This window comes from Prunus persica, chromosome G7 (assembly GCF_000346465.2).
Source record: "Prunus persica cultivar Lovell chromosome G7, Prunus_persica_NCBIv2, whole genome shotgun sequence".
NCBI lineage: Eukaryota > Viridiplantae > Streptophyta > Magnoliopsida > Rosales > Rosaceae > Prunus > Prunus persica.
The window spans coordinates 10,359,674-10,380,341 of NC_034015.1; the positions used below are offsets into that span (position 1 = coordinate 10,359,674).

Genomic DNA, 20,668 nt, shown 5'->3' on the forward strand with positions numbered 1-20,668 from the left:
AAATCCAATAAGCTCTACGCCCTTTATGCTTTCTATTACTTTATTATTTCTCTACAGTATTTAATAAACCAATTGGTGCAGGTACAATGGTAGCAGTGGAAAAAGGAGGGGCATGGATTCGCCTGGAACATGCGTGATATTCTACTAATATATCAGTATAATAATATTATACTATTTGATCGTGGTGTTGATAAGAACCCACCAATAATTGCCTTTACTTTATCGCAAATTTACTTTTACTTAAAGTATGATGTGGAATTAACCCTCATACTTTATGAAATTACTTTACTGCACATTATTTACTGTATGGTGTAGGTTTATTACCCACACAACAGTATCTGTTTAAAAGGGTGGTGCGAGTTTATCGTCCACGCCTTTACTTTTATTTAAATGTATGGAGCAGAATTAGTGCCCATACAAGCACCTTTACTTTATCGTAAATTTACTTTTACTTAAAGTATGATGTGGAATTGACCCTCATACTTTATGAAATTTACTTTACCGCACATTTATTTTATTTACTGTATGGTGTAGGTTTATTACCCATACAACAGTATTTATTTAAAAGGGTGGCGCGGGTTTATCGCCCATGCCTTTACTTTTATTTAAAAGTATGGAGCAGAATTAGTGCCCATACAAGCACGTTTACTTTATGAATTTAATTTACCGCACATTTAATTTTATTTAAGGTATGGTGCGGGATTAACGTCCATACAGCAAGCAATTTAATTTATGAATTTATTTTACCGCACATTTACATTTATTTAAAGTATGGTGCGGGTTTATCGTCCATACCAGTAATTTATTTACCAGCAATTTATTTTATGGATTAATTGTGTTGTATGATGAGTTTTTACAGTATGCAGATCAGGACCAGAAGTTCATTGATCCTCATCATACAATTACATCAGGACTTGAAGATCCTTGATGATGATGTTAATATGAGAGCTAGTAGTCTCTCCGGTACTATATTTGTAAACATGTGATTGGACTTGAGGGTCCTTGATCCCTGACATGTAAATAAGGACCTGGGGTTCCTTAATGATGTAACAGTACCGTATTGTTTCATAATGCCGTACACATGGATGATAACTGTACTGGCAAATGTACTGTCCATATGAATAGATACGTATTCATGACTTAATGAATAGTATCGGATATATGAATAGTGACGTATACATAAATATTAACCATTTTGGGTAAACCGTCACTATATTCAAAAGGGAACCTGCAGTTCCTTAAACTCATGGATGAGCAATTAAATGAGATGCCAGAAGTTCCTCAAGATATGGACAATTATGTAAGGGCTTGAAGTCCAGAAATATATACAGAAAATTGTAAAAATGTCCATACCATGAGAATATGTGATTTTGGCTTGAGGTTCAAAATCTAACAGTGTTGAGAACCTGAAGTTCCAACAATTAAATGGACAACCCTTGAGGTATTATTGCAAATTGTGGTACGCCACATATTTCTTTGGCATAAGAGAATGATGAATTGAGGCTCCCTACATATTTTGTTATATCTGGGCCGGAAGCTCATGAACCCAAATATATGAGATATTAGCGTGGCTTTTACTCCATTCATATTTCATGTCCATTTGAAAAGGGCGAATAAATTCTGAGTTTGTGTTTAGCCCAGGCCAAAAGTTCCATACATTGAAATATGAAATTTGGGAGAGTCGATGTGGTTATTTGAACCTATAAGGCACAAGGTTCCAAACCGTCATTTTGAAAAGACGTTAAAAAAAAAAAAGACATAAAAACCACAGGTGCAAGTTTAAGAACGTGCGCAATTATTATAACAGGAAAGGAGCATATAACAGATAGATTTTTCCCACCTGCAATGAAAGTGCAGGCCCTGTAAAATCTATAAAATTACATTATGTTCTGGAAGCCTCTGAAGGAAGAGGACGGCGCCTCTTAAGCTTAGCCATGAGCCTCTCGTGGTCTCCTAAAATTCTTTCATTGGAGACCTGCAGCATGTCTAGCCTTCTCAGTGTATCAACAGAGTACGAACTCACCAGTTTCAACAAGGCATTATTCTCTCCTTTAAGTTTCTCAACCTCCTGTTGAGACTCATGAAGCATCCTTTGGAGAGACGAATTTTCAGTTGTTAGCCTCTCAACCTCGTTTGCTCTAGCACGCAAACGATCAGCCATGTTAGAAACAGAAGCAGCACTCTGAATGCTAAAAGCCATTGAGTCATCAATAGCCTCTTCCTCAGACCTCCCTGTTAACAGCATTTCATCCATTGGAGTAATGAAATTCCTAGCTACTATGACAGCAGTAGCATCATTCATCATCACAGAATCATTAACTGTGAGATGACGATTTTGGGATACAAAGGATGGACGCCAAACTTTGGCGTCACTAGTTGTTGTGGGAGTATCATTTAAATTGAAATAATTTGGGCAGGAAGAAGAGGAAGCCATTTTTAAGAAGGTTTCGAAGAAAGTCTTAAGAAAACTAAAGTTTCAGAAAATGAAGGAAGTTAAGTTGAAACGCAGTTGCTCCAATCAAGTTTTGCAAAGGCAATATCTATAGGAGGAAATATGGCTACAGTTTTTCAGGATCCCAATATCTTTTCGGATCCCCATATTCTCTTTTTCTTTCCCAGATTCCAAAACTTTACGTGGCCTCCATTAATGTTTGTCGGCACTTTTGGCGTTTTCAAAGTATTATTTTCGTCAAAAGCCGATCTTGCTTTGCGGATTTCACGGAGCTATTTTTTCAAAAGCACCCCGAGAATCTCGCAATTTTCTTATGGTTAATTTGAAATTCACCGGTTCTACCTATTCCTCTTATTTGTGTATAAATGTGTTACTAACGAAATTTTCTTTGCAGAAGACATCCAGTTTTCTCCATACCTAGTGATGCGATATCTACTTATTTTTCTTATCAGTGAGCACTCAATATGCCCGAGAAGCAAGACTATCTCTGATCATCCATTCAGGAAGCGAGACTATCCCTGATCACGTTTCCGCCACATCAGGGAACTGTGAAGGCAACCTTATGCTCTAATCTCCGGAAGTTCTTCTAGACTAGAAGAAATGAGAGCTTGTTGTTTGCTCCCACCAGCTTCCTTCCCTGATTGCTTACCTTCTCTTGCAATCAATATCACAATTTTTTTGCATTTTTTCTCTTTTTGTAACTCTCTGTTCATAAGAGATTTTATTTCTTTAGAATGAACATCTGAAGAAAAAAAAAAAATCCATGAAGTGATCCTAACTCTGAGGGTTATTTACAGAGAAAAGAGTTGTGATTTTGCTCTTGCAGGATATAACTAGATCATCAAGCGCTACATTATATTTACTGGGCCGATACGAGCTTGAATGATACTTGAGAAAAGTTTCTCCCACCTAAGGATGTAAGAAATACTTGTGTTATTTTATGCTTATATACTTATTTGATATTATATCTTGAAAGGTAACCAAATGGGGAGATAAGTCTGTTCCAAAAGAATGGCTTGTATGTATCCATGAATTATTAATGCAAATTTTACAGATTACAAGTTGGATACATTGATAATACACTGCACAGATTAAAGTCCCATAAGAACAGAATATGGGTATAGCAGTGATCAATATGATGCACGCCTGTTGCGTAGCAAATGATGTGGATTGAAGTCCCGAAAGAACAATCCTTTGACATGTCAATATTGATATTGTGCACGCCTAATGCGTAGCAAATTGTATGGGTTAAAGTCCCAGAAATTAATTGACATGTATGTATTAATCTGTGGCATGCTTGCAGCATGACAGATATATGGGTTCTAAATGTTCCAACTCTCTAAATAGAGATTATCCACGCCCTACTGTAAAATAACGCTCCATTGGAGGTTATAATCCACATTCTCACATAATAAAAGCCCCATGAAGTGGCTTGAGTACCCAAAAAGCAAAGAAATGCTTATAATTGATGCATGCACGTGCAAATAAGAATGATGAGATCATGAATTGATGAATGACAATGTTTGGTTTTGGAGTAGCTACTCAAATCATCAATGAGCTGTGTTGATTGGAACCACGTTCAATTATTAAATATCGACAATATCATTGGCCAAAATAGAATAAGGCAATTCCATTATAGATGAGAATGAACGTGAAAGAACAAACCCACAGTACGAACCCCAAAAGATGTTAATACTGAAAGTTATACTTGGGTGTTCAGAATAAAAGGGAATATACCTATTTTGTATGACACAATGTTTCTGGCAGAAACAAGAAATATTGGGTTTTCTCCATATTTACAGATTCAATTGTGCCTTCTTATTGCACATTTACGGAGACCAACATGTTATCTTTAGAGGCTATTAAATGCACAGAGCATATCACCAGTAGTGATTCCCTAAAGATGTATAAATAGCTGGGTTAAAGCTATATAATGTATCATAAAGTTTAATCCCTTTAAACAAAATCCTTGAAAGGATTGAAATTGCATGAAGCAAGTCCCTGAAGGACATGTGCCTGAAGCACAAAACCTGTACTCAATTCTAAATACGCATAAATTGCATCAATGAGTACATTGATTATAATATGTTTGCAACGTATTGAAACTCTTGAAGAGTTCAAGAAATATTTGTCTCGACTTAAAGATCGAGCATTATGCCAACGAGATTCTTGCTTATACTAAGAAAGTATTGAAGCATTTTTATGAGGATTATCCGTTGGGCACTCTAAGGATTTTCCGGAAGTATATTGGACCGGACATTGTATTTTCCAGATAGAGCTCAACTCCACCACCATCATTTTGGGATGATGTGAGGCATATTTGATGTTATCTCAGCATAATACCATATACGAGCATTTTTTTTTTTTGAGTGAACTTACAAATATCCCAAGTGTTATTAGATATGCAGACTCTGGAAATCTCTATGGTCGCTTACTGGAAAAAGCTAGTCATGAAGTTTTCAGGGGGAGATATTCATCAGGGGGAGCGTGGTATTAATAAAGACCTTCATACACTGTACTCTTTTTCCTTCATCTAGGTTTTTATCCCACTGGATTTTTCCTGGTAAGGTTTTAACGAGGCAGTGTCGCTCAAGATTGACTCACAGAAGCAGTGTCAACTATGATATTCAGAAAGATAATCAACAGAATGGCTTAAAAATATTTTGCCAAGCATCAGGGGGAGCGTGCTGTCAAGAAAGACCTTACACATTGTACTCTTTTTCCTTCGTCCAGGTTTTTATCCCACTGGGTTTTTCCTGGCAAGGTTTTAACGAGGCAGTGTCACACGCGTGTCAATATACACAGAATTTTATGTTACGCATGGTTATGTACTCTTTTTCCCTTCGACCAGTTTTTTGTCCCACTGGGTTTTTACTGGCAAGGTTTTTAACGAGGCATATTCCGTATCATTTGTGGTCTCCAAGGGGGAGTGTTGTAAATAATAAGGTGGAGCCCACCTCCAATGAAAGGAGCTTTGTCTATAAAATGGTTCACCCTTCTCTTTGTAATACACAGACACAGATGAGATTGGAAACAAACATTGAATGAATAGAAATCAGTTTCTATACTTTCTCTATATCTCAATTCTCTCCAATTTCTCTCTAGATTTATAACACCTACTAATTATATAATGTATTATAACTAGAGAAATCTAGAATTAGAAGACAATTTGTGGCTGAAATGACTTTGGAAAAGTCGGTTACTGTGCAACCGAATTGTCCAAAGCAAAGTTGCCGACTAAGTATTCCTATAAATAAGCCTATAGCCTCTCAATGTAATCAAGCTAAAAAACTACAGCTGTCCAACTCTAGCCATCAGCCAACTCAAGTATTAAAACGTTGTACCTTTCCTATTTCAATCAATAAAATAAAACTACTACGTTACTCTTTCAAAAGTTTTCCTTCCCAAGTTAAGCTATTGTCCCAAACACTACCAACCCTTCTCTAAACCTCTTCTCCCTTAAACTAACAACTAGAAACTTTTGAAGAATGCTTGAATGGATTCGTTGTCCTTCATAAGTAAATTATCAAATTCCCGCCACAAGGATTGGAGTTTGATGGAGATCACTTTTTGTGAACCTTGGAGATGAACAATAAGGAGCCGATGTGACCCCTCATTGTCATCCAAGGGAGAAGATACCATTAGGCGATGCATCAGTTGGTTATGGCCCACAGCTTCAATAGGGGTATACAAATGAATCTCGTAGAAGGTGCGAGTAGTGAGTGAAGCACCTGGGGGCAGACTGCAGACAACATATAGCGAAAGTCCTGCCCATTTCTCATCGTTGTGCAGATTTTGAGGATGAGCTAAGTTTACTGTGCATGCAGACGTGCTGCTTTGTTTACTAAACCACTGTAATCTTTCACGTAGAGGAAAAATAAAACCATAATCATAGAGATGCGGAAGGCCCAGCTGTAATCCCTAGAGACAAACATACTCATGATATCAGTAATTCAGTCGTCATTCTTTTTGTGTGTGTGTGTGTGTGTGTGTGTGTGTGTGAGAGAGAGAGAGAGAGAGAGAGAGAGAGAGAGAGAACCTCAAATAGTTTTTCAAGCAATGACACCACGTTTCTTCTCAATTGACCTACAATCCTGGTTGAAGTAGTAGTTTCTTATTCGTGTACTGCTTGTTGAGTTTGAACCCCGCTTGTCGACGGAATACTTCTCATACCATCTTCTTCTTGTTGATGCTGATAGCCAAGATAGTGTTTATTCAATTTCTGGACAAATTTGGGGACATCTTCCAAGTATATTAGGCTCACCCCACACACCCTGTCACTTTTGTCCCTGGGCTGTTAGGTGTAATTGAAGCTCGGATCAAGCGTTTATTCGAAGTTTCCTTAAGGTCACTTCGTGGTATAAAGCACCAATGTATAAATGGTCCCGCTAAATTGCAGTCGTGGTAAATAATTACTTGGGGACGTTCATGAGGATCTTCAGTTGTATAGAGTTCAATACGGTGATTGCGAGTGAAGTTTGCTCCCAGTTCCTCATCAAATTCTGGTACATCTTCCAAACTATCATGCTTCTGAGCTGCTTCATAAACAAAGCACAGAGCAAGTTTTATCCATTTACTCTTACCATCTAAATCAAGAGGTAGAGGGATTGTTATGGTGGATTCAGTACTCCGACGGCTCAACCATGCCGGGATTTTATTTGATCGATAACCATATTCAAACCTTTCACCGCGCTGAATGGCACCCTATAAAATAGAAACAAAAGAAAGATAATAAAAAATTATGTTCATGAGAGAGAGAGAGAGAGAGAGAGAGAGAGAGAGAGAGAGAGAGAGAGAGGACCTCAAAGAATGTTTGGTAGAATGGCCTCAAAAGATGTTTATCAGGTAACCAAAACGCCTGAGCTTTGTCTTCATTTCTGTTAGGAAAGAAATCCCTTAACTTCTGTAATTATGTATTTACTTGTAGTGCACACAACACCATGTTATGTGAGTCATACCAGATTTCTAGCCTAGATTAGTTAGTTACTTAGCATAGCTCCTCGTGTATCTTTTATATTCCTTGTATTGTCCTGTACGATTTATTCATTCAACAGAGAAAATATTCTCCATATTTCACTTTACATGGTATCAGAGCACCATCCTGGTGACTCTTGATTTATTTTCATGGGTGAGAAAGAAAGTTCCTCCGCGACAAAAATTCGGTTATGGAGTCTTCCAGCCCTCTTTTTATTCACTCTTCTGATCACCCAGGCCTTCTGTTAGTTTCCAAGAAGCTTAATGGTAACAATTATGCAACCTGGCAACGTTCCATGGTTATTGCCCTCACTGCCAAGAACAAGATTGGCTTCGTTGACGGCTCCATCGAACGACCATCATCTACCAAGAAGTCCGATGATTACACTCTTTGGGACCGTTGTGACAAGATGGTTCTTTCCTGGCTATTAAATTCAGTTGACTCTGACTTGGCAGATAGCGTGGTTTACGCAGCAACCGCAAGAGAAATTTGGCAAGATTTTGAAGACAGATTTTCCCAAGGCAACGCTCCAAGAATTTTTCAGATCCAAAAGATGATTGTTTTTCACACTCAAGGAACCATGTCGGTATCCTTATATTACACCAAACTCAAGGCTTTATGGGACAAGCTTGTTTCTTATAATCTTTCTCCTACTTGTTCTTGCGGTGGTATGAAAACATAGAATGAATAGAAAGATCGAGATCACATCATGCAGTTTTTAATGGGTCTCAATGATTCTTATAACACAGTGCGTGGTCAAATTCTACTTATGAATCCTCTCCCAAGTGTCTGCAAAGCATATTCTTTGATTACTCAAGAAGAGAAACAAAGAGAAATTGGCTCATCCACAACTGAATACTTCTCCATTGCTGCAGCCGTCCGAAATACCAAAAGTAATAATTTTTCTCAAAATCGATCTCGCAGACATGACGCCAACGGCAATCCTCTCCATTGTAGTTACTGCGATCGCGACTACCATACTGTTGAAACCTGTCACACGTTGCACGGGTACCCACCCAGGCACAAACTTCATCGTGGTGACAGAAAAGCTACTTCTTCGACTGGCAGTAACTCTGGCAGCAACCGTATCTCTGGGTGCAACTATGGTGGTAATTCTAGTACGCGACAAACACCAACAGCCCATCAAGTGGACGCCAATTCCTCTTCAGTGCAATAGGCCAGTCAGCTCCCTTCCACTAGTCCAAGCGGTCCAATGGCAATGGGTCACACCATGCCACCGACCCAGTCGGCCTCCAATTTGGAATCTGTTCTCTTTGGGCTCACTGATGAACAGTGCAAACAACTTACAGCTGCTATGGTAAAATTTTCCACCCCTTCATTATCTGACAACTCCACTGCTTTTGCTAATGCGGCAGGTCTGTTTAATCCTTCTCTCCCTTCCATTAATTCCATTTTTTCTCATCTTTGGATTCTTGATAGTGGAGCTACGGATCACATTACATCTGACTCCTTTTGTTTTGTTGACAAAAATCCCTCACATGTACCCTCCGTTAATTTACCTATAGGCTCATCTGTACCCATTGATTCCATAGGCACAATTCTTTTTAACAAGGACATTACTCTCACAGAAGTTCTTCATGTTCCATCTTTCAATTTGAATCTTCTATCTGACAGTAAAGTCACTAAATCATTGCGTTGTTGCATCATCTTATTTCCTGATTTTTGTGTCACGCCCCGAACCAGGGGTATGTGAAAACCCCGCACCCGGTGCATGAGAAAATAAAAATTAAAATAAAATAAATAAATACCGAAACATGGGTTCAAAATAAACGTCTCTTATAAAAATAGCTCCAAAATCTTATAATTGTACAAGAAATAAATAAAGCTTTACTACTCTCATCTAATTCAGCCATAATTGATTTAGTCCTCGTCTTACCCACTTATTCATCTGAAAAGTTAAACAAGTGAGGGATGAGCAACCACCGCTCAGTAGGGACATGAGACTTACCACAATAGATTGATATAACTAAATTAAGTGACATGCAATCACACAGCCAAATATTAATAATAATAATGATAATGCATGAATGCTCTTCAATTCTACCCAACCCGTTAATTTATATAATAGGGCAAGCAAACCTGCATGTCCCATACCATGCATTTTACCACTGTGATTCCGAATGCCCCATTACATAAACTAACACCCATCTCAGTTATCCCATAATTCCCTTTTTGCTAGTCATCTTGTTTACACCATTGATCTCCAAGCCCAAATCACCCAATCGACAATTATACCTCCGATTTCCTAATCTACTGTGCACACGGGCTTGCCTGGACTTGGTCCCTACAATGGTTAGACTCAACTACACAAAAGAACCTTCCCATTACCCTCTTTTCCATAATTTCTTTATCAACCCAAGAATTCCAGCCATCACCAATAACATATGAACATGTCAATATTAATCAAATTATAATATCATGCATAATATATTGCTCATGAAATTTAATTAGATCAATCTTTGTAAAATGTCACCCAAAAATCCCTACCTCGATTCCAAATCATTGCTCCAATTTAAGAAAATACAAACTAAACCCTATATCTCCTCCAAGAATTTCATCACCTCTCTCTTTCTCTCTCACGTTGCATGTTTGTAGTAGTAAACAACTTGTAATCCTATTTATACTAGAATAAAGTCGGCAAGGCAACTATCCTTCTATCATTGGTTGGTATGTTTGGAGGTTGGAGATAAGTGCTAACATTTGGTATTAGGATAATATTTTGATGAAGTAAAGCCAGATAGCACTTGGATAGCAAGACAACAACCTTATGTGTTTACACGTCCCTTAAGCAACCAAGGAATGGTGCCACCTCCAGCTTATGTTATCCACCTCATGCTTCTTACATACATATTTAATATAATAAAATACATATAATTATTAAAATGGTAAAACAACTATATGTACAATCAATTTAAATATATAACTAAATAGGTAGCCAAATATTTATTCTTCATATTTTTTTAAAATATGGGTCTTCACATTTTGTGTCTTGCAGGACTTGATTACGGGCAAGATGATTGGTTGAGGTAAATAAAGTGGTGGTCTATACTACATGTCACCGCCTTCACCATCACCAATTTCTTGTCACATCCCACCGTCTTCTCATCTTTGGCATCAACGGCTTGGCCACCCATCACCTGCTCGTCTCCAACTCCTCCATAAATTGTTTCCTTTTATTTCTGTTCCTTTTGACAATACTTGTGATGTCTATCCTGTGGCCAAACAGACTTGGATTCCTTTCCCTTCAAGTAATATTACTTCCAAGTTTCCTTTTCAATTATTACATTATGATATTTGGGGGCCGCAATGCATTAAATCTCATTGCGGTGCTCTTTTTTTTTTTTTTTTAATTATTGTGGATGATTTTAATAGATGCACTGACACTCAATATCTTCTCAAAAATTTCATTGCTTTTGTTCAAACTCAATTTAATTTCTCCATTAAAACAACCCGTTCTGACAATGGTTCTGAATTTCTTTCCATGCAACCTTTATTTCTCTCACATGGCAGAGTTTCAACTCTCTTGCATTTATACTTCACAACAAAATAGTGTGGTAGAACGCAAACACCACCACATATTAAATATCACCCATGCTCTTCGTTTTCAATCCAATATCCCATTACATTTTTGGGGTGAATGTGTCTTACCGCTGTCTTCATTATAAAACGTTTACCCACTCCCTTATTATCTAATAAAAGTCCTTTTGATTCTCTATAATCGTTTACCTATTCTCTCTCACCTTCGTGTTTTTGGTTGTCTTAGCTATGCTACTGTTGTCCATCCATCTCATAAATTTGATTCTTGTACTCATCGTTGTGTCTTTATCGGGTATCCAACAGGTCAAAAAGGTTACAAACTTTATGATATGGATCACAAAAAATTCCTTGTTAGTAGGGACTAGGGGTGGGCATCAATCCGGCCGATCCGGTCAATCCGGCCGAACCGATTATATTGGATTGGTTTGGTTTGGTTTTGACCAAAGAAAAAGTCAACATTTTGAAAAACCAAACCGAACCGGTTAGGTTTGGTTCAGCTGTGGTTTGAGAGTTTTAAAAACTGTCCTAAACCGAACCGGACCGATTATAAATCAATTTATTATTTATTTAATTTAGTTTACATGTGGCAAGGTTTGTGTGCGTTTTGTGAGTCCGCGTATCTGAATGTTGGTGCACGTTTTGATCTTCTAATTTGCATATCCCAGTTATTTGTGTGTGCTTGTATTTCCCTCTCTTTCTATCTCTACTATGTGTGTTTGCTCTTTGTGTTGTGTGGCTCTTCTTACTCTATCTATCTTAATTAATGGGTCCATTTCATAATTTCATACGCATTCAAACTCCACCTCTGTGATAAAAGTATTTACCTCTCTGTGATAAAAGCTTTTCATTTGTTTGTATTGTGATGAATGCAATGAGTAAATTTAATGCTACTTGGTTAATGCAAATTTTGTATATGTTTGTTTTGATGGAAATTGTGAACTTAGATGCATGCTAGACATTGGACAACCTTTGAATAAATGGAATGATGTTGTATTAGCCTTTGATGGAATGGAATGGAATGGAATGATATAATGGCAAAATGTTAGCATTATAATGTAAGAGCAGGTTAAAAAATGCATGGTTTTGTGTTAGGCACAAACCGGCCGAACCAATCCGAACCAAACCGATTACAAGTGGTTTGGATTGGTTCGGTTTCCATTATGATTTTAGGCTAATCCGAACCAAACCGGACCGTTATTTTCTTATTGGTTCAGCTGTGGTTTGAGAGTAAAACCGAACCAATCCGGACCGTGCCCACCCCTAGTAGGGACGTCCACTTCTTTGAAAATATTTTTCCTTATCAAATTCATTCTCCTACTCCTTCCTTTGTCCTGCCACTACCCCAAACTGACATTCCTTCTTCCTCTGGGCCTGCCAAGCCCACACCAATGCCACATAACCACCAAGCCCGCAACCAACCGGCACCCTCTATACTTGTGGACCCACCATATCCTACTTCTTTTGACTTTGCCCCTGTAGACCCCCCATCTTCCACTACCTCTGACTCGGCTCCCACCCCACCTGAACTAGGTTCCTCTCCCTGACCCGACACCACCAGGCTTATCCCTGCCACTGATTTGTTGCCCTCTCCACCCAACCCCACTGCTCCTCTTCGTATCTCTACTTGCACCAAATATGCACATGCGTGGCATCATGACTACCATCTCTCTCATGCTATTGTTTCTCCTGACCAATCTTCTGAACCGACGTCAATTCCTACAGGTACATGATGAGTCAATTTTATATTATATATTTAACTTCATTCTTAGTATATTTTGGTTAATATTTTGAAAGAGCTTTGATATTTTGAATTATATTTTCAATATAGGACTTTCGACTCTATCTGGAGCAAAACGTAATCAAATGGACGAATTTTGGAGTAATTCTAGTTGGAGGACGTATGTGAGTCACTTAGCTTGATCGTATCAACATTTCAGATTTTTCTACCAAGCGGTTAATTTCTGGAAATAAAATAAAGGAGCAGTGCGTGGTGCTGGAATAGTGACATTTTGGGCTTGTGTTTTTGGAGCCCAAGATGACTTTGGATGGGTTCGTAACCTTCTGGAGAAGTGTTCAGAATATTTTTATCTTTAAAACAAGCCATCTTGGGCCGGATTTGGAGGAGATTTGAGGCCAAAACGTGGATGGGTAGATTGTGGGCAGATTCTCCTAATCCAATTTGGATTTTATATCCTAGTATTATTTTATTTTAAATTAGTTTCCTTGTGGTTTAGGGTTTTTGAATTAGTTTCCTTTTATGCAATTATGGAGAAAACAGAGACTTTGGCTAGGGTTTTTGAAGAGCTTCTACTTCAAGGTATTTTTATTCATATTCATTCGAATGATATTTTCTTTTATTTTAATTATGAGTATGTGTAACTAATTCAAATTGCTAGGGCGAGGCCATAAGCCTTAGCATGAATATGTAATTTTATTAATTTGCTTATGAATGTATGCATGTTTGCTTTGAATAATTAATCACTGCGTTTAAAACTATCTATCTATTTTAATGACTGATCACCATTAGGATATGTAGACAAGTAATTTGATGCAATTTCTATTGGAACATCACCCTGAAAATTGAGGATGGCTTCTTGTGATTAGTAGTTGTAAGTTCACTTAAGGCGAACATCACGCTCTTAAGGATTGCATGATTTTTCAAAGGGTTTTCACAAAGCTTAATGAGTCTTGCATGTTTATATTTGATCTGAACATCACAAACGGATTGCATGTTAGATATACGTTTTCGCTTGAACATCACAAGGAAAATATGCATTAGGAAAACCTAACCTTCAAAGCATATATGTGGAAATTCATAAGTAATTGATAGAATTGCATAGGATTGTGACGGTAATGGTAAGCCCTAGTTTTCTATAAATTGTTAGTCTTTAAAAAGAAAACGTTTTTCTTTTTTGCTGTTATTATTTCTCAACTTTCAGATTTCTTTTACTGTTAATTTAATCTTTTCAAATTCATAAACTTCAAATCTTTGATAAAATCTATTTTAGTTATTAATTAAGATTTAGTTTAATTACAAATTAGTCAAACAATCTTTGGGGACGACGACCTTGCATGAGCATTTATACTACAATAGCCTTGTATTCTTGCAAGTATTTTATGTGATTTTAACCCTGTTTGCACAGGTACTAAAAATCCTATCAGTACAAAATATCCTCTTTCTAACTTTCTTTCTTACTCTCATTTTTTCCCATCCCATCGTTCTTTTTTAGCTCACATTTCAGGTCACATTGAACCCTCCACCTATGATCAAGCAATTTCAGATCCTCAATGGTGTGCTGCCATACAGGCTGAGTTGGATGCCCTTGCCCTCAACAATACTTGGTCTCTTGTGCCCCTTCCTACCTGTTAAAAACCCATCGGTTGCAAATGAGTTTATTGTATTAAATATAACTCTGATGGCACCATTGAATGCTACAAAGCGTGTCTCGTTGCCAAAGGTTATACTCAAGTTGAAGGTGTGGATTATCTTGAAACCTTTTCTCCCACTGCCAAACTCACTACTCTCCGCTGCATACTAGCCATTGCCGCTTCTCGTAATTGGTTTCTCCATCAGTTGGATGTCCAAAATGCCTTCCTTCATGGCGATCTTGACGAAGAGGTTCATATGGTTCCTCCTCCAGGTCTTTGCCGACAGGTGGAGAACTTGGTATGTCGACTTAACAAGTCACTGTATGGCCTCGAACAAGCTTCTCGCAAGTTATTCAGAACGTAGGTTTTCGACAATCCAAGGCAGATTATTCACTTTTCACCAAAGTAAAAGGTACATCATTTGTTGGCATATTGATTTATGTCGATGACATACTTGTTACAGGGAATGATGCGCAAGAAATCCAACTTTTCAAAGATTCTCTCTTGCGTCAATTCCGTATCAAGGATCTTGGTAATCTGAAATACTTTTTTGGCATTGAAGTGTCACGTTCTCAAAAAGGCATCTTTATGTCTCAACGGAAATTTGCCTTGGATATATTGCAAGATGCAGGCCTATTGGGAGCACGACTTGAAACCTTTCCTATGGAGCAGAATTTGAAACTCTCACCTACATAAGGTGATTTGCTTAATGATCCTACTAGATATAGGAGACTAGTTGGGAAATTAATCTATCTTACAGTAACCAGGCCAGACTTGGTATATTCAGTGCAGACTTTGAGATTTGTTAAAGGCACACCTGGCCAAGGTTTGCTCTTCCCTTCTTCCAGTAATCTTAAGTTGAAAGCTTTCTGTGACTCTGATTGGGTAGGATGCCCTACCACCAAGCAGTCTGTCACATGATACTATATTTTTCTGGGAGACTCTCTAGTTTCATGGAAATCCAAGAAACAAACTAATGTGTCATGATCATCCGCAGAGGCAGAATATCGCGCTATGGCTACAACTTGTTTGGAATTAACTTGGTTGCATTATATTCTACAAGATTTGCAGGTGTCACAATATGCGCCTGCGCCATTACACTGTGACAATCAGGCTGTATTATACATTGCCACGAACCCTGTGTTTCATGACGAACAAAGCATATTGAGATTGATTGTCACGTAGTTCGTGAAAAATTACTAGCTGGCTTCATTTCTACTTCACATGTTCCTTCACGTGCTCAACTAGCTGATATTTTTACGCAGGCAATGGGAAGAAATAACTTCCAGTTAATGAGCACCAAGTTGGGACTTCGCAACATTCATTCTCCAACTTGAGGGGGAGTCCCTTAACTTCTGTATTTATGTATTTACTTGTAGTGCACACCACGTTGTGTGGGTCATACCAGATTTCTAGCCTAGATTAGTTAGTTACTTAGAATAGCTCCTCGTGTATCTTTTATATTCCTTGAATTGTCCTGTATGATTTATTCATTCAACAGAGAAAATATTCTCCATTTTTCACTTTACAATTTCTTTGGCGATTTAGAAAACCAAATCCGGCAGCAGCTGAAGGCCACACCGTTGTCTTATTTGAATGTGCTTCCGGCAGCAGAGGACAATTATGTACACTTACGGCTCTTATACTAAATGGAAGCCGTGGCAATGATTGAAGCTTGCTACAATCATTCAATGCAAGTTCTTCAAGCTGACAAAGTTGAGAGATGCTTTCAGGTTTGGCTTGTAGCAGTGCCGCTAGCATCAAGCACCTGTAAACATTCTAAACTCCCCAAGTTCTCGGGTAACTCGTTAAGATTTGAACACCCTGAGACGTTGAGAATTTGAAGTGATGTCAAAACAGTGCAAATGACGTCTGGAAGACCCAAAAGGTTCTTGCAGTCTTTCAGCTTAGAGAGGGTAAGGCTGGTCAAATGCTTGATTGATGTTGGTAGCGCTCTTGTATAGCTGTCCTGCTTGCATCAAGCTCCTGTAAACATTCTAAACTCCCTAAGTTCTCTGGCAGCTTGTCGAGATTCGAACACCCTGACAGGTTGAGAACTTGAAGTGATCTCAAACTAGCACAAAGGACGTCTGGGAGGCTCAGAAGATTCTTGCAGTCTCTGAGATTGAGCAGAGTAAGGCCAGTCAAATGCTTGATTGATGTTGGTAGCTCTTCTATTGCTGTCCCATCTAAATGAAGTTTCCTTAATTGTTTCATGTCTTCACCAATCTCTGGAAGCTTTTCGAGTTTGGAACATCCCGAAAGAATGAAATTTGTGAGGGATCTTAAGTTGATAATGTCAGGAACCTCAAACAAGCTTGTACAACCTTTAAGGATTAGCTGCTCAAGGTTCGGGACTTTGTCGAAGTCAGGGGTCTTGATCAACTTTTGACAATCACTTAGGTTGAGTATCAACAACTTTTCCAAAGGCTGCAAAGAATTTAACATAAAAAGCTTTCTCTGAAAGACTTAACTTGATAAACAAATTCAACTTATGAAATGGACAGAGTAAGTAATCTTACCCTCTCCATTTCCTCCCATAATTGCTCTATTTCGCTTTCAGACAAGTTCAGTTCAACAAGTTTATCGGGTTCAAAACTTGAAGGCAGAGATTTTAAAGGATATTTGTGCCATTCCAAGAAGCTCAACTCATCTGAAAGATATTCAAGGCATCCAGAAAATTCCACATTGTAAATCTTCAACAATCTTAGATTGTCCATGTTTGAGAATGGGTCTTTCTTCAAGTGTACTTTGTCTGGATGAGGCAAGCTTAGGAAAATACCTTGAACATCATCTGTCCCCTAATAGCCATAGTAGAAAAATATAAATTGAAACATAAGCATTGGAAAGCAAACTGGCTTGTCAATTTCATTAAATATTAGAGAGTAGTGTATGATTCTACTAAACTTCTCACCTTATTTCCCTTCAGTACATTAATGGCATCTGTATGAAGCCACAATCTGCTGCGTTCTCCTTCCTTTTTGGATTCTCCACGAACAACTTCTCTGCCCATTTGTTGTAGTAAATTGTGCATCCATAATTTTCCTCCTACGATACTCACTAAATATTTTTCACAGAGTATGTTTATATTGATGCCTGGATAGTAGCCACAACTTTCAAATATCTTTTCTACACGGCATGCATCCTCGCCTTTGAAGAAACACGCAATGTCCAAAAATATTTCCCGCTGTTCTTGATTCTCTAATCCATCAAAACTTGCTTTAAGATAATTAACAATTTTGTTCTTACCAGAGTAGTTATCATCTTTTAAAGAAGCCAATCTACTAGACCAATCTTCTACACTTCTGTTCAGTAAGGAGTTACCGAAAACTTCAAGAGCCAGAGGAAGACCATCAGCGTAATCCAGAAATTCGTAACACAACTTCTCATAACCATCCATAGGATGGTCTTTTTTGAATGCTTTCCGGCAGAAGAGAAGAAGAGATTCATCTTGAGTAAGTTTCTCTATTGTGTATATTTTTGGATTATAATTTATCAACAACCTTTCATATGCTGTGGTAATGATGATTTTACTACCCTTACCAAACCGACTAGATAATTCTGCACCATCATTTCCAGCTACAGCATCTATTTGTTCAAATTCCTCCACGTTGTCGAGAACTATAAGCACCCGTTTGTTGCACAATCTCTTACGTATCACATCATCAACATTCTTTGTAGTCACTTGCTTATTCAACAAGTGATCACAAAGTTGTTCTTTGATATGAAATAAACTCTTTTTTCTAGATATCTCTCCAACCTTAGAAATGAAACTGAAAGCATCGAATTGATTGCGAATTCTTTGAGAAAGAGCTTTTGCAATGGTACTCTTACCAATCCCTGGCATCCCACAAATCCCTATTACACGAACTTCATCAGTCCCTATACGACTCATGTTGGATTTAATTTCGTTTACACGATCCATACCAACAAAGTCCTTTAAATCATTTGAGAATGTGTTAATCAAAACACCAAAAATACGTTCAACTATCTTTTCAATCACCATTGTCTCGTTTCTGCAAAAAGGTTACAGCTTTATGTCAAGTGTTTGGTCAATCCAAGTAATAACTAAAGACGAAAACATCTAAAACTTATCATGTTTTCTAGTTTTCCGGCCTCTCAACATAAACCCTTCTAATGTTATGCGGACTTCACCTGTACTCTAAGAAAAAGGTGTTTACGATTTAGATTTGTATGGACTACTACGTAGTTTTTACTTGAGTGATAGACTGTTTTGGACTTTTGACATAGAGGTTGGCAGGTTTTTATAGACATCTAGCAGATAGCGAATTTATGAAACATGATAAATTCAGTTTCTACGGATGTAGTTCTTCGCCATTTCATAATTCTACAAACACTTAGCATGTATCCAAATACAATACAGCATGTTTTTTATCTATCTGTTTCTTCTGTTGCTTTTGTTTTTTAACTTTCTTGGAATATGACTATGTGGAAAGTGATCTGTGGATCCGTATTTGATCAAAGGAGCTAGTTTTGACCAACATCTACTGTGAAAAAGATATAACTGAAATGTTTACCCCAAAAAAGAAAATACATAATAAAAAGCAGCAGCCTTACCTGTAATTTCTTATATCATATCCTGAGAGGTTGGCGATTTCGGTGAGAGATTTCTTCCACCTTGCCAGCTTTCCTGGCTCTCCTTCGAAATCTTTTTTATGTTGAGCAAACCCCTCTTCAAAATGAACTCCAATCTGTTTTCGTGCTTCGGATGGCGTCACGCCACAGAACACAGGCAAAATCAGTCTGGACTCGTTGTTTTCCGCAAGTTCAACCATAGTGACAAGTTCATTCAGACACCATGTGGAGGTTGCATAGTTTGTTGAAAGAATGATGACTGATATTTCCGATTCTTCAGTTGCTTTGAAGAGTTCCGTTGAAACGGGTTCTCCACTTTCGAGCTGTTCAGCATCCATGAAAGTGTGGATTCCGTAGTGAATCAAGGCCTTGTACAAATTGTCAGTAAAACCTTTTCGAGTGTCGAAGCCTCTAAAACTGAGGAACACCTCATATTTCGGTGGAGGGGTGGAGAAAGGAGGCAAAGCTAAGGAGGTTTGGGTGGTCATGGGATCGGCCATTGGAGAAAAACTAAATCAGTAACCAACCTGCGACCTGGCAATGGAAGCTTTGGCTACTTAAAATTATTTGCAGAACCAAAACTAACTTGGTAGCTGAGTGCAATATAAGGCTTGAATGAACAGGACACTAAATAATCAGAGATTAATTAGTCTAAGTCAAGATTAGCTTCCTTTTAATCAAAAGATTGGGAATATTATTAGGCAAACAGCCAAAAGAGCAGGAGGCTTCAGTCATCTTATTTTAAGGGGGATCTCTCACTCTTATTTTATGCCAACTTGTTTGATTTTCTGGTGTAAAATGATAGCGTGGAACCTGAGACCAAAGAAAGATAAAAAATTATAGTGTGAACGATGGACTCGTGCCACTTCTCAAGAGGCGGGTCCACATGCCCATACCATATATTTATTAAAGAGAGAGATGAAAATGCGTACATATGAGAGCAATTTCCCTCCAATTCCATATGGGAAGGATTTCATTGGAGGAATATGACGAGGAACTATCTTTTTCACTTTCGCTATATCCCAACACATTCAAAAGTTGCATTTTTTTTAGACAAAAAAACCATAGCCCACAAAGAGAGATAGAGAGAGAGAGATTAAGATTTAGGGGGGTTTTCCCCCCAATTCTCAGTGTTCTTTAATTTTTGGTGGATTTATGTCGATATGGTCTTTTTTGACAGATTTATTATTCGTGCCACGAATCTGAGCTGGCTTTGGATGTGTGCGCGTAGGGGGGTGTTATCATGGTAGATCTATTGTTGATTGGTGTGTTGGGGATATCGAGTGACTAGGTGGCACTCTCTATGTCATGTCTCGAAGGAAGATTAGCAATGTTTATTATTTCGTTTATTAGCGTTTTATATTTTTATTCTTGGTCTTTTTTTGGTCAATAAAGTCCAAAAATTCTATGAGTTGTTTGTGTTTTTCACTCATAATTCCGGAATTGGTTGAGTTTGATGGGTGCTCTTAGGAGTCATGTCGGTTAACACCCATTCGAGTAAACTATGGCAATAGAAAGGGATTACAAAAAAGTTATTTTCAAGAGTGATTCTCTTTAGATCGTTTCAACTTTTCGGCTAACTCATGTCACTAGGGAAATTTGAGATCATAGAATGAAAGTGCATGTTACAAAGAGTTTATAGCATTTTCGATTAATTTTTTTTTGGAGTTATGATGAATTTGTGGAGAATTTTGGATTTAGAGGTCTGAAGCTTGAAT

General features: G+C 37.9%; 2 protein-coding genes across 2 annotated transcripts; one reads left to right on the plus strand and one right to left on the minus strand.

Moving 5' to 3' along the window:
- On the plus strand, positions 7,618-8,604 carry LOC109950384. Its single transcript, XM_020568959.1, has 2 exons — positions 7,618-8,095; positions 8,177-8,604. Exons 1-2 carry the CDS (start codon positions 7,618-7,620, stop codon positions 8,602-8,604), a joined length of 906 nt encoding a protein of 301 aa, XP_020424548.1.
- On the minus strand, positions 15,898-19,464 carry LOC18770585 (TMV resistance protein N). Its single transcript, XM_020567904.1, has 4 exons — positions 18,933-19,464; positions 17,269-18,370; positions 16,877-17,155; positions 15,898-16,784 (listed from the first exon to the last, which is right to left on the minus strand). The coding sequence occupies exons 1-4, from the start codon at positions 19,448-19,450 to the stop codon at positions 16,281-16,283; spliced, it is 2,403 nt and encodes an 800-aa protein (XP_020423493.1). The 5' UTR covers positions 19,451-19,464; the 3' UTR covers positions 15,898-16,280.

Bases quoted from the DNA above. Each gene is read 5' to 3' on its own strand.
- LOC109950384 (XM_020568959.1), top strand. From the start codon at position 7,618: ATGGAGTCTTCCAGCCCTCTTTTTATTCACTCTTCTGATCACCCAGGC. The intron at 8,096-8,176 runs GTATGAAAACAT...CTTATAACACAG, and splicing joins TCCTACTTGTTCTTGCGGTG to TGCGTGGTCAAATTCTACTT.
- LOC18770585 (XM_020567904.1), bottom strand. From the start codon at position 19,450: ATGGCCGATCCCATGACCACCCAAACCTCCTTAGCTTTGCCTCCTTTC. The intron at 17,156-17,268 runs GTGAGAAGTTTA...TATGGCTATTAG, and splicing joins ATGTACTGAAGGGAAATAAG to GGGACAGATGATGTTCAAGG. The intron at 16,785-16,876 runs GTAAGATTACTT...AATTCTTTGCAG, and splicing joins TATGGGAGGAAATGGAGAGG to CCTTTGGAAAAGTTGTTGAT.